Here is a 14565-nt window from a genome sequence, read left to right as displayed (position 1 = left end):
TTATTTTCCTCGTGCTGTCTGCCTGAATATGCCTATATTTACACTCTGTCTGAAATGCTCCGTCTTAGTGCATTTCAACGGAATTGCGTTGCTAAGCAACAGTTTGGGTCCATGTTTACTTCCTGTCAGCTGATGTCATTAACATCCACTGCAACCGGATATAAACTGGGACACATTTAGAATGTTTATGTTTGAAACCGTGTAATGGTCTAAATATTATATATTTGTGACATCACATATGGACAGAAATCCATCCAACGGCTTGTTTCAAACGCACAATTTCTGAATACGGGCTGTGTGTATTTCTCCGTATATTGAGTGTTTTGATAGTTTAACAGTATTTATAAAGCACTAAAACCTGCTTTATCATATAAATGACGTGAAAATCTCACTTTTTACAATATGGGACCTTTAAAGCATAATAATAATGAATATATCCTCATGTATCAGTGAGTTAATATCTTACCTGTCACTGTATGCAGCAGCTGTGGCAGCAGTAGGCTGGGCATATCTGTAGGCAGCGTAACCACCCTGGAAACACACACACACACACACACACACACACACACACACACACACACACGCAGAATACAGACAAAAAGAGAAAGATTGTGAATTCAGTTCTGAATATTCTTCTGTCAAACAGTTTTCTATTCTACTTAATGCCACCGACACTGACACAATGAGACAGATATATCAGCACAAAAAAAAACCCTTTTATCATATTTGCTCAATCACTATATCCTAACAGTAGTATATGAGACAGATGATCTGTGAAAAATTAGTTTTCCCTAGTGCTCCTATTGACATTTGCAAGATTCCACCACATCCAAAGGAAAATAACCAATCAGAGAAGAGCAGTCTCTAACGGTCAAACTAGGCAGCGCTGATGAAATAAGAATCAATGTGTCACTGCAACGCCTATTTTTCTTCTCAAATGTTTTCAGAAACATATTCTAGAGTATCGTTAAGCTGCAAAAGGACAAAGTTTGTGACCCGGCCGCCATGTTGAAAACAGTCGAGCCGAAACCAAGCACCGCCCACCGGCCCGGGGCGAACTTTCTCATTTTACAGCTAAACAGTACACTACAAGATGTTTCTGAAAACATCTGAGGAGAGAAATAGGCATTACAGTAACAGAATGTTGATTCATATTTCATCGGCGCTGCCTAGTTTGACAGTTTGATCGGCGTTCACCCGCAGTGATTGACAGCTGCGTTAGAGACTCATCGGCTCTGATTGGTTGTTTTCCTTGGAATCTTTGCAAATGCCGTTAGGAGCACCAGGAAGACATAGAGGCACCTGATTTTTATGCCTCTGCACTGGCAACAGTTGTGACTGGAGGCATTATGTTTTCGGGTTGTCTGTACGGACGTGATAGCTCATGAACGCCTGGAGGGAATTTCTTCAAATTTGGCACAAATGTCCACTTGGACTTGAGAATGAACTGATTTATAATTTGGTTGTCAAAGGTGAAAGGTCACTGTGACCTCACAAAACACGTAATGACTCAAGACTTAATATGCTAATTATGACAATTTCAATTTCAGTTTGAGCAAATATGATGGGGGAACTCATAATTAATTTCAAGGCCAGGTGCCAGGGTGAAGTGACTGAAGGAGCTGATAAAAATTGTGAGGTCAATTTTTTTCCTAGAAAAAAATTAGCTGATTTAACCACACCATAGCCTCAGAAAGGCTAAATAACAACAACAACAACAACAACATCATAAGGCTACTGTTTCAACATCAAATAGTCCATTTATTAATCGGAGCATCCACATAAGAACGCAGCACTATCAGAGCGCTAAATATGTTTTGAATTTATGAACAGCGGAGCGGAGGGAGTCGCACAGAAACAGCTGTTTGTGGCTTGCTGCTCTTTCTCTCTTTCTCTCTTTACAACCACAAAGCAGGAAGCAAGCAAAAAAAAAAAACTAAGGCCATGTTCAGACCTGGTATTAAGATGCGTCCTGAGTGATCGGATCACAAGTGGACAGCTCTAAGTGCAGGTGTGAACGCACTCAAGACGCATTGAGGACGCATTGAGATCGGGTCTTTTAGACCACATTCAGAGGTGGTCTGGGCCACATATGACCACATTCTTTTAGCAGTGTGTAGTGAATGTGTCCTGGGCCACATTAAGGATTGCCTACTCAACTGACGTCCCGCTGGGATCTGAGGGGTCTCACTGCGCTCCTCATGTCCTGGGGGTGACATTTGACAGCTGTTTGAAATTTGATAAACAGATTAACTCTGTTGTTCAAATTAGCTTTTTCCAGCTTCCTCTTCTGACTAAAGTAAAGCCCTTCTTCAATCGGCACGTTCTTGAGAAGGCAATTCACGCCTTTATTAGCTCGAGACTTGATTATTGTAATGCACTGTATGAGGGTCTCAACCAGTCTTCCCTCGCGCGCCTCCAACTTATGCAAAATGCTGCTGCTCGCTATTTAACGAACACTTTCAGACGAGAACACATTATCCCCCGTACTTTACTCACTCCATTGGCTTCTAGTTCGCTTTAGAATTGATTTTAAGCTCTTGATGTTTGTTTTTAGAGCCATTAACGGCCTCGCCCCGCCTTATTTGTGCGAGAACAGGGCTTTGTCGTCATCTGGTCAACTTTTTTTTAAAATCCTGAGTCAAGGTATAAGCTGTGGAGTGATCGTGCTTTTGCTGTCGCTACTCCTAAACTATGGAACAAGTTACCCCCTGATATATGAACTATCACTGACCTAGTACTTTTTAAATCTAAGCTCAAGACCTTTTTATTTAGATTGGCTTTTAATACCTAGTAGCACTGTGACATTTTCCTTATGCTTTTTATGTACCTTTTTATGATTTTATGATATGTTATGTTTTTTATTCCTGTTATTTCTTGATGTTAATGTGAAGCACTTTGGGTACCTTTTGGTTATTGTAAAGGGCTATACAAATACATGTTGATTGATTGATTATTGAATAGACAGGGAGCGAGCACTTGTCTGCCTCGCAGCATGGAAACGGCCTCTGTGCTCTACTGTATCCTGTCGGTACATCTGTATTTTATTAACATATATCCTATCTATAGGCTACATGTCTACAGACTATCAGATTAGGCACAGGAAGTGCATTATTATCATACTGTCTGCATACTGTCGACATGTGTTGCTATTTTTGCTTTGAACAGAGTTGACGCCTGCCCGCCCGCTCGCTCTCCTCCCCGGCTCTTTGAAGCTCTGTACCCCGCTGGTGTCTCGCAAAGGCAGCTGTGTTAGCCGTGTGTTTACTACGTGTTTATTTGTATATAGAGAGCGGGGAAGTGAGATCGGATCACAAGTGGTCACCGGAGACGCATCCTAATGCCAGGTGTGAACAGACGTACTTAAAGCTGTCCACTTGTGTTTGGATCACTCAGGTCGCATGTTAATACCAGGTCTGAACAGGGTCTAAGTGATGTGTTCTGTCTGTCAATCTATCTCCTCCGCTCTGTTTCAGCAGTACGGACAGCGCTGCATCCCCCGGCCCTTACGCAACAAACAACCCTGTCCATGGTTCCGAAACAACAGCAAAACGTGCCTCAGTCAATCATTTTTGTTTTTGTTCTGTTGTTTTTGCTATTTTTCTATAGATACATAAAGGCGTAACAGCTTAAACAACATTGGTTGGCTCGCTCAAAGTAGATGTTTTGAGAAAAAAACACAATTAATGCTATTATATCAGACTCTAAAAGTTAAGTGGGCTTTGCCCCTCCACCCCCGCTCCACCGCCATATTTACCTTATAGTATGTTAAACTGCACATGCTTTCGAGAGCTAACTGAAATGTAATTATTCCTTGCTTATTATCAATTCATGAAGCGTTCTGTGTAAGTCTTATTGATGCCAGTTTTCTTTTAGTGTACGTGGTGTAACTGGGAAGCTATCTGTAGTAGTGTTTGTCAGCACTATGTCACACTGCAGTGCTGACATAGTGCTGAATAGTGCACGACGGTATTGTTTAGTGTCAGCATCACAGTGTCATCTAATATACTCAGTGAATCCTGCACTGTCTCCAGACCTGCCGGATCAGTTCCCTCCTCTACACATCACAAGTACAAATGAATACACACCAATTTGCGTAGACACGTACACACACATGTGACATGCCAGCACTGAGGCCTGTATTACGAAGCGAGTTCAACATACCCAGAGTATGTTCTTGTTATCTGGCTTCACTAACCCTAACAAACGAGATCACACTAAACGGTCCTACGACGGTGGTTATCAACTCGGTAAATCAACCCAGGGTTTCTCCGTCTGGCTGTGAGCGCGTTCACATGAACGGGGCGGTGTCTGCAGCATATGACCAATAACGGACATGGACAAGTCCAAAGACTTGCAGACAGACAGTCAGAGGGGCATATTTTACAAAGGAAGAGTAAACTATAATAGACACATACGAAGAAATTAAACACATAATCCAGACTAATAGTAACACAGTTGAAGCTGCCAATTGCAGGAAGAACAGCTGGCAAAAGAAAAAAAACTCCCGATGTGTGAATGTGTAAATTAACAGACTTGTTCATTTAACGGAACACTCAAAAGTCAGATATAGTTGTCTAGATATAAATAGCTTTTAGGAGTGTAATGGATGAATGGATTACACTTCTTTATATCCTGTGGCTAACTTGTGGCTAACTTGTGGCTTGTATGACTATTTCAACCTTCTTTCAGCTGCGTCCTCGTCTCCGGCGGTGTGAAACGGACTCAAGAGCAAGTCAAAAAATAAATATAAAAACATAATTCAAAGTGGTAAACACCCACATCATAAATCCAGCTGTCCTTCCTGCATTTGTCAGTTTAAACTGTGTTGCTTTTAGCCTGGATTATGACCGTAACTTCTCTGTATTTGAGTAATATTATCATACGATAAGCACACAGAGCGCTTTCATACGAGCTGATCTCTTATCTGGAACACATAACCTACTGCGGAGCAGGTTAGCTGTTCAGCATCAGTTACCATGGCGATCTACCTCGGTAAGAAGTGAACCACCTTCGCAGAACGGAAAACCATGAAGGGTTAACCCTGAAGTTACCTCGCTAACGCCAAATTCTGCATTGTAGTAGCTACATGCCTCTGGTGATCACACACAGTAGTTCCATGTTAAAGCAAATTTTCAGCATAAATAAAAAAATAAAAAAATAAAAATAAATAAATAAATAAATAAATAAACGTGGCTCAGTTCGAGCTAACTGCTAACGGACGCTCCAGGCGTCTTCCGGAGCCGCTACATGCCATACTCGCAACCAAGCAGCCTCCTGGCAGCGGGGAGAACGTTTTCTCGTTTCTGCCACTTTGAATTTAATCCAATACACAAACTATAAAACACACACACAGACCACGGCTGTATTATTGACAAGCCCTCGGTGCAGCTCTCCTTCTTCCTTCCCTGGACTGAGGGCGGACTGGACGCTACAGTGACACGCTATCGCCTCGCGAGGTACAAGTGGTATTACCAGACAGGACGGGCCGAGGCTAGCTGGTCAGCATGCTCATTTCACTAGCTATTTCTGCGACACGATACATAGGCGTCAGCACTGTGACCTCTTCACACTGCACCCCTAGCGGCGGCCTATGCAGCTTTAATATCAGGGATAATAGAAGTGTAACAGGAGCCTCTAGCCATCACACATGTTTCAATTCAAGACAATACATTTTTCTGTTTTTGCCATATTGCTGGTGAGTGTGACAGCTCTCAATGTGCTGCTGGGCAAAAGCGAGCAAATAAATAAAGCAATACAAATACATTCAATACTGTATGTGACATACAGAAACGCAGTGCAAATAAAGGAAACAAGCAAATGCAGAAATGCTGCAAGTCAGACACACACATCACACAAGATGTGCTTTTGGGGCATTTTAGCATTTATTGAGTAGAGAAAGTAGAGGCAGACAGGAAATGAGAGAGAGAACGTTGGGGGAAAGCCAAGCCGTGCGACAAAGGTCCCATCTCATTGTCCTTACATAGTCAGAGCCATAAACCCCTTGGTCATCATGGCGCTCTAGTCATTTTTATTCTAAGATTCCAAATCCAAGAATCGATTACTAATGGGAATATTGGTTGTACACCTGGTGTTAGCCTTCTACTAATAATCAGTTTTTAAAAGAAGTGTGTACTACAAGATTTTGACTTGAACATGAAACTTGAGACAAACTGGATCATTTTGCTTTTAAATGTAAAGTTAATTTGAGATACAATTGATGGTAAATGTAATATACTAAATGTTATCTAACTCTATAATGACATGTTTCGGACTTGAATTTGACTTGGCGCTTGTTTGTCTTGACTTGGGGCTTAATTGTTAATAGCAAAACAATGACTTTGTCCCACTTCTGGATTTTAGTGTCCTATAAAAAAGGTTGGTTTTGCTTTGTACAACTGCAGCGTTTCCGTACTTCATATATTCCTATCGACATGTTCTCACTCCCAACTCGTCAAATAGGCAGCTTGGTTAGTGGCCCCACGCGCCAAACTATAATGTTACGCAACTTAAAATAAGTCAACGTTGACTTTTGGTTGACTGGTTGACTGGGTGAAAGTCCTGTGTTTGTTTGACCCCTCCATCGCCCCCCCGACTGCCACCCCAAGTGGAATTTGTTGTGCTTTATACTACGTAACCTGACTTCCTCCTTTACTATCACCATAGCTACGGCAACGTAGAGTGTCATAGCTTGACGCATAGAGCCACTGACCAAGCTGCTGAATTTGAGGAGTTGGGAGTTAGAATGGGCGGTTCCTATCTGCGGTGTGTTTCTTTTTGTGTATCTTTATGCTGTATATATGTTCTCTAATTGATGAATGTATTTTGGCTCCTTGCTTACATGTTCAGACTTTGCAGTACACTAAGTAGATCTCTGCAACCACGGGTAAGACTTAAAGGTCCCATATCGTGCTCATTTTCAGGTTCCTACTTGTATTTTGTGTTTCTACTAGAACATGTTTACATGCTGTAATGTAAAAAAAACACATTATTTTCCTTATACTGTCTGCCTGAATATACCTGTATTCACCCTCTGTCTGAAACGCTCCGTTTTAGTGCATTTCAATGGAATTGCAACGGAATTGGGTCCATGTTTACTTACTGTCAGCTGATGTTATTTACATACGCTACTACAGGATATAAACCGGGACACATTTAGAATGTTTATGTTTAAAACCGTGTAATGGTCTAAATATTGTATATTTGTGACATCACAAATGGACGACTTGTTTCAAATGCACAATTTCTGAATACGGGCTGTGTGTATTTCTTCATATATTGAGCGTTTTGATAGTTTAACAGTATATATATATATAGCACTTAAACCTGTTTTATAATATAAAAGACATAAAAATCAAAATTTTTACAATATGGGACTTTTAAAGAAGAGCTACATCTGTTTATTTTGTGTAGTTTTGGTCTTGTTTTACTCTTGTAAGCAGTTATATCACAGCTTGCTAGTCTTTCTGTTTCCACTGGAAGCCAGCAGCAGACTGTTGGCTGTAAAATGACACACGGCTGAGGACCGCTGCCTTAATTTATCATAAAACAAAAGCCATTTTTCTCTCTTCCAGTCTCAGTGACAACTCCAGCACTTCTCACATCATTTCACCTTCCACCCTTCCGTGCTCTACGACTGAGACGGTGTGTCCGTCCTGACATGGGCAATGCATTATTACCACGACAAACTGTGGAGGCGAGTAAACGACACTTAGTGCACGTGATGATGGGCCGTGGCAGGAAGATGAACAGGTTGGCCTGTGTTAGTCACCAGCCACCGTGGACTGTCACTCCTGACTGAGTGACTGATGGCTACCCTACAGCTCTGTGTGCAGGCATGTGTGTGTGTGTGTGTCTAGATTGTGTTTGGAAAGGAGACTAATAGTTGGTGTGTGTGTGTCTGTACATATGGTCAAGGTTATCATCTCATTTGCTGGTTCTGAAAGGAGGTACTCTCTAAGAAAAAAATCTATAGAAAAACAGATTATGTCCTGGTAGAAAATTACCAGGACACTGAGCTAATGTTAAGTCCTAAACATAAATCCCTCTGGTTACACATTAATTGTTGATTTTCTTACCACAGAAATGTAAGAGGTTTTTCCAAATTCCAAATTTGAACTAAACTTTGCGTGATGGTCTCTGCCTCTTCCGACTTTTGTGCTAGTGGAGGTTCTTGTTCCCACAATGCAATGCGTATTTAAAAATTATTTTTACAAACTTTTCTTAGAGTGTAGGGCCAGGCAGGACTCCTCCTGTATGTCCATCCATTTTCACTGACTTTCAGTATTTCTGGCAATGATTCTGGGGCACTGACTTCATGCAACTAATTGCACAAAATGAACATCCTCAATGGCTACAAAATAACATTCCCAACATTAACCTACTCTGTTCACATTTGTCTTGATAATAGTCAAATCTCAAATAAAAGCCGCTATTGAAATAATGGCTGAGTCGTGTGGCCGCCAGGGACAAAGTAAGTTCTGTTCCTACAAAAGCTAGGTAAAAGCATTGGGAAATACTGAGTGACATAACCCACCCGTTTCAAATGTTATCAGCCGATTGAATGAACATTGTCGGCTGTTATCGCTAAACCATTCTAATACTTCATGGGTCAAACTGTACCTATACCACATTGAGAAAGGGAAAATTAACGTTGTGGATTGAAACAATACAACTTTAGTTTTAGGCAACAAAACTACTTGGTTAGGTTTAGGAAAAGATTGTGGTTTGAGTTGAAATAAGTCCTACATAAGTTACGTAACAAAACTGCAGTAAAAATAAGTCATTGATTTTTTGGTTTCACACCGCCGGACGCAAACAGTGGTCTCCCAAGTGAAAGTCCTGTTTCCATTGCTCCTGACCGCCACCCCAAACAGACTTTATCACTCTTTATACTATGTCAGCTGACTTCCTCCTTTGCTCCCGTCATAATTACTACAGCCACTAGAAGTCGGCATTGTCTTCTTGTATTTGTATTGGTGATCAACCATGTGAATAGATGATAAAGGCCTTCCGAACCTACGAATAGGTGTAGCAGGCCCCTTCTAACCCTTTTCTATGAGGCCGATAAAGGCTGATAACATCCATACAACATACTATGTCAGCTGACTTCCTCCTTTGCTCCCGTCATAATTACTACGGCAACTAGAGGTCGGCATCGTCTTCTTGTATTTGTATTGGTGATCAACCATGTCAATAGATGATAAAGGCCTTCTGAACCTACTAATAGGTGTAGCAGGCCCCTTCTAACCCTTTTCTATGAGGCCGATAAAAGCTGATAACATCCAAAGCGGCTGTATTACCTGTCCTATAATAACTAATACGGTAAATTAATTAATTAATCAACCATGTCAATAGATGATAAAGGCCTTCTAATTGTAAAGTAGCACTAATTCCATCAGTAAGACAACAGAGTCATGTCATATGACTTTTTACAGGGGGTACCTGTGCTGAGCTGAGCGTTGAGCAATCGTTACCTTTTAAAGTTATGTCAAGGTGTGTTGGTTTGCAGCTTAAAACTAACAGCTCATTTCTTGCACTATTCCTCTCTGTAACGTTTTAAAACTGATTGATTGGCCAGTTGCGCTCAATGTGTCTCGACCATGTTGTGTAGACTGATTTTTATTGAAGATCTGCACCACTAACTCTATTTGTTAATTCATTTACAAATGCATTTTATTTCCTACAGCTTCTTTTTTTTTTTAAGCTAACATCAACAAAACTTCACATTTCCTGCAGACCTTTCACTGTTTACAAGTTAGAAATAAAAGTCTGTCTCCAATGTAAGCCTTTTTCAGATACCAGCCTTGGCCACTATTACAGTATTTCCTTTTTTAATCCACATTTTACAGTGGTGTGAACCTCTCTAGTATGGCTGAGTTCTTTTTCTATCTTATCTAAACTGCTATTTAAATTGACTGAACGCACTTCTAAAGTACCACTTTTTCAATAAACACAAACACAGAATCAGGGATCCCTTCGCTAATGGATATTAAATGTTCTGATTGCAGCATGGCAATCAGTCCTTGTGGCAGGGTCATGGGAGGCTAATGGGTAGGCAAGGAGGTTGAATGTTATGGGAGCTATCTAAGAACTTCCTCCTCACTCTCACACTCACACACACACACACACACACACACACACACACACACACACACGCACACACGCATACACACACATCCCTGTCCTTCTATCTTTGTGAAGACACTCATTGACATAATGCATTCCCTAGCTCCTTACCAACCTTAACCATAACAATTAAATGCCTGACCCCAACCCTAACCATAACTCTAACCTTTTTTTCAAACCTGAACCTTAAAACCAGGTCTGAACTCTCAAACAGGCCTTTGAAGTGGTAAAGACCGACCGCAATGTCTTCACTTTCCAAAAATGTCCTCGCTCTGACGGTCTAAAAACTCACATCGGTCCTCACAAGTAGAGACACACACAAAAACACAATGCACCATTAGTCCGTTACCTCCCTGTCACCACCATGTCTGTGCTCATGGTTCTATTGTTCTAAGTATTAGTGCTTGAAAACCTTGGAAACCGTCATGTCTGGGTTCGTAACATCATCCGGCGACACTCTGCGAATTTCACCGAACTGTATTTACCGTATCTAGCAAGCCACATGTCGCTACAGCGGTATGAATCAAAATAAACAGATTGTGCCATGATTTAATTGCAATAGATGGATCAAAAGAATCCCGAAATAAGACGACAAGCAAAAAACTTTAAAAAACACTTGTTTACTGAACGGAGTTCTGATCGATCAGTGCCAGGCTATGCTAACATTGTAGCTGCTCCATCAACACTCAACATAACATCATCCAGGCATATTTATTTAATTTATACACCAAGTTTGGTCCGGTCTCTGTACAAATATGATGTACTGTCATAGCTCTGGGTGACCACAGATAGTTAAAATAATCTTTCCTTCATTTCTGATTCAACAACGTCAGGACGTCAGTGACGGCAGGAAGTAACATCGTAACTACTTCACGTAGATTTCAACGCCAATAGGCTTTTGTGACAAAACGCCACACAAAGTTCTTGCTCGAGTTGAAATATTTCAATACACGGACGATGCAAATTTGCGTCCATTGCACTGTTCGTGTCACCCGGCACAAGCTTGCGTCCATTGGCGTCTATACGCCTCTTAGCGTTGACTTTGTATGTAATCATGCCACGGGAAAAGTTCACGCGTTTGGTGTGAATGCCCCATAATGCTGTTTTTAGAATTTTTAAATCATACTGTGATTTCTCACTACTTTAACCTTCCAGGCAGCATTGGTTTGAAAAATGAACATTAAGGAGGCGATCCATTGCACAGAACATGATGAGTGTTTCACAACGTCAACTCAATGTAACCTCAGCGAAAATTCATTTTGGTAAATTTGGCTTATTCCTGTTTTATGACACCTAATTGACTGTGGTAACTTAGTCAGACCTGGTCAGGAGCAGGTTATTATTATTATTATTAGTAGTAGTATTATTATTATATATAGCCTTGAAACATTGTCAGGACCAGCATATGACTAGATTTTTGAATTAATAAACCTTGTCAATTTTGGACTAAAATACCAATAGGGAGTCAAATACTAGGGGAAAAAAATACTAGTGTGATAAGCCATGTCCAGCAAAACCATGTACCATATACCAAACCTCAGTTTAGTATGTGGTTTATTATAACACAGTTTGTAAATCCAAGCACACAGATTAATGAACTATACGTTCACAGATTATTAAATTATATATACACTGATTAACAAACTGTAAAGGTTGGTAAATCCGGGTTCCAGACTATGCATCTGGCATTCACTAGCTAGTAAAGCTATTAAATGGATGTATTTATGTATTTATGCAATAACGATCCTAAATGGGACATTATCCATTTTCATCTATGCAGCTATATTTTAGTTATATTTATTTTGTTGCTTGGATATAGAAAAGGCTGCTCCCAGTTTTTCTACTTTTGTGTGACTTACTTTTGTATTTCTTTATGAGGAGATGTTACAAAGGATGCATTGTAGTCTAAAAGCTACATTGATGCGATTAAACATTCATATCATTTCATCAACGTTATGCAGGGAGGATACTGCAACACATGGTTCAACTTTTTCAAATAAAATGAATGCATTTATTGACATACTTTCTTTATGTGTTCGGTCAGACATCAAGACCAGTTAGCTTCAGTGCCAGTTACATTCAATATTACAATTCAGTGGACTAACAACATGAGTGAATGGTTTGGCACACAGAGCACTGAAAATAAAGTGCTTCTTTCTATTTATTGAATCAAGAATTGATTCATAATCAAATCATGACACCAAGAATCTAAATCAAATCAAATTGTGAGACTCCTAAAGAAGTCATTTTTTCCACTTTTAAAGTCTCTTCATTTTCTCCCCCCTGTGTTTGTAGCTGCAGCGTTCTTGCGACCTGTAACAGATGGCTTTATTTGTGGTCAGAGCGCAGGTTGCGCCTTGCTCCCAGTGCCTGTTTGTATGTTTGTATCTCTTTGCTGGGGCCATAATCTGAACTGCAGGCACTGTGACACGACCAGCTATCTGCTCCCCCCGGTCGAAGGTGAAGCCATCTACGAGCATGGAGGGGTTGGAGGCTTGCATGTGCGTAGCAACAGAGGGCAGAAAACCACGGAGATGGCGGTGTAGCATGCAATGTCATACCAATAAATAATACTTACATAAATATCTGCACCATAAAATCCATCCTGGTAAACAACACTGCAGAGGATGCAAAAAAACACAAACAAACAGACAAACAAACACACAATAAAACAAAAACATCCATATTAGTGCATGTTGACATGCAGGCAGAGGGCTAGCTACCAACCAACCCCCCATCTCCACAATCCAAAAAACAACTCAAACAAATAAAGACATAAGAGGAGCAGAGGCAAAAGGGGGGGGGAATACAGCAGGCACCCTTCTCTAATGGCTGGGTAAGGAGGCTGGGAAGATCCAAAAACACTCTCACTAGGTCATATTTAACAACAAGGAGTCCAATCAGTAGCATCACATTTAAACTAAGAGGTGTATATCTAAAAAAAAATGTACAGTATATCATGATTTTTCTAGTATGATGACGTAATGCAAGCCACTGGTGAGAAATAGTAAAAAAAAAAAATGTCCTTGCCGTATAGAAATGTATATATCATATTTTGTTTTAATAACTCATCTGCAAAAACGTATGGCTTTGGAAGGCCAAGGAACGAGGTTATGTTTTCACCGGCGTTGGTTTGTTAGTTTTTCCGTTTGGAGGATTACTCCAAAAGCCCGCGATGGATTTTAATTACATTTTTTGGAGGGGTGGGGTGTGGCACAATGAACGATCCATTCGATTTTGGTGGTGATCCAGATCATGATCAGGCTTCAGGATTTTTTTTTAATAACTCCGCTCAGCCTGTGCATCAATGCCACAGGCTTTAAGACATGCGCAGTGTAACTGATGACGCGTTCATGACGCGTCACCCTGCCTCTTTCCTTCTGCCGGCAGAGAAAGGGACAGAGAGAGAGCGGGGGGTGGAGGGAGGGAGGAACACCTGTAGATTTGGCGTTTTTTTCACATTAAACTCTGTGAAATGACAGTTGAGTTCGACAAAAGCACACTTGTTGGAAAGAGTAACTCCGAGTACAGTTCTAGTTAACGTAACATATTTTGAGGATTATAAAGTATGTAAAGGAGCATTGGCCTTTCTTAACGCAGAATACGCAAAGTCTGAACTTATTGTGTTATTGGGAGTTTGAACTGGGTTAGTTTAATTATGGAATCCAAACGTTCAAGGTCAAGAGGATTCAGCACACAAATTTTGCAATTGGGAGAACAGTCATACACTGTTGGTAGCTATACCTACGTAAAGTAATACGTAATAGTGAGCCAGGACAGGTGACGTAAAGAAATTCCACGTAGGGAGAAGGTACTTATATGAGTAACTTCTGTACTTAAAGGCGGGGTTGACGATGTTATCCAGTATATTTGTTATATTGGTAGAAATGGTCTTTACACCCAGACAGAGATCCATTACTCAATAGCTCTGAAAAAGGACCGGAAAAGAGCCGTCATCTGTAGCTGCTGTAATCCTGTAAAAAACGTCTACCGATTACTGCCTCGCGGTCTGCTTGGAAAGAACCAATCAGATGTCTCCCTGCTCGTACTCTACCCTTAGCGTGAACCAGCCTGAACTCAAAGCATGTCTCCGCCGTACGTTTCCTGGAGAATGGAAGAGAAAGCTCAGCCCTGCAGTAGCACTAATGCAGTTACTTGTCATGAGGTAGCGTTGTTGAGTTGAGGTCCTCTCTCCGCTCTGTGTCTGTGACGTAGGTACGATGCGGCGGTGCTCGTGCATGTGTGTGAGTGCGAGGAGGGGGAGTGGGGGGGGGGGGTGGGGGGTGGAGGGTGGTTTAGACGGAGCCCCAGAGGCAATGCTAATTTCAAATTATGCTAGCTATCCAGCATCGTCGACCCTACCTTTAAGTAACACCACTTAGTTATTTTAACACGACCCACCATCTTTTCCTAAACCTAATCAAGTAGTTTTGTTGC

General features: G+C 41.0%; 1 protein-coding gene across 19 annotated transcripts in view; it reads right to left on the bottom strand.

The window, feature by feature from the left end:
- rbfox1 (RNA binding fox-1 homolog 1) overlaps positions 1-14565 on the bottom strand; it is a 203626-nt gene that overhangs the window by 26697 nt on the left and 162364 nt on the right. For 12 of the 19 annotated variants that reach the window (XR_005209787.1, XM_037791461.1, XM_037791450.1 and 9 more), the window contains 2 exons: positions 12707-12746; positions 467-531 (listed from right to left, as the gene is read on the bottom strand). Coding sequence is in view for 17 of the 19 variants with exons in the window: in XM_037791461.1 (XP_037647389.1) it covers positions 467-531; positions 12707-12746 (105 nt within the window). In the remaining 2 variants the exon portion in view is untranslated. The remainder of the gene's footprint in view (positions 1-466; positions 532-12706; positions 12747-14565) is intronic. The other 7 variants (XR_005209788.1, XM_037791452.1, XM_037791459.1 and 4 more) reach the window with 1 other exon arrangement.

This window comes from Sebastes umbrosus, chromosome 14, assembly GCF_015220745.1.
Source record: "Sebastes umbrosus isolate fSebUmb1 chromosome 14, fSebUmb1.pri, whole genome shotgun sequence".
Lineage (NCBI taxonomy): Eukaryota > Metazoa > Chordata > Actinopteri > Perciformes > Sebastidae > Sebastes > Sebastes umbrosus.
Note: the sequence above shows the minus strand (reverse complement) of the source record. Positions and strands in the feature narration are given on the sequence as shown.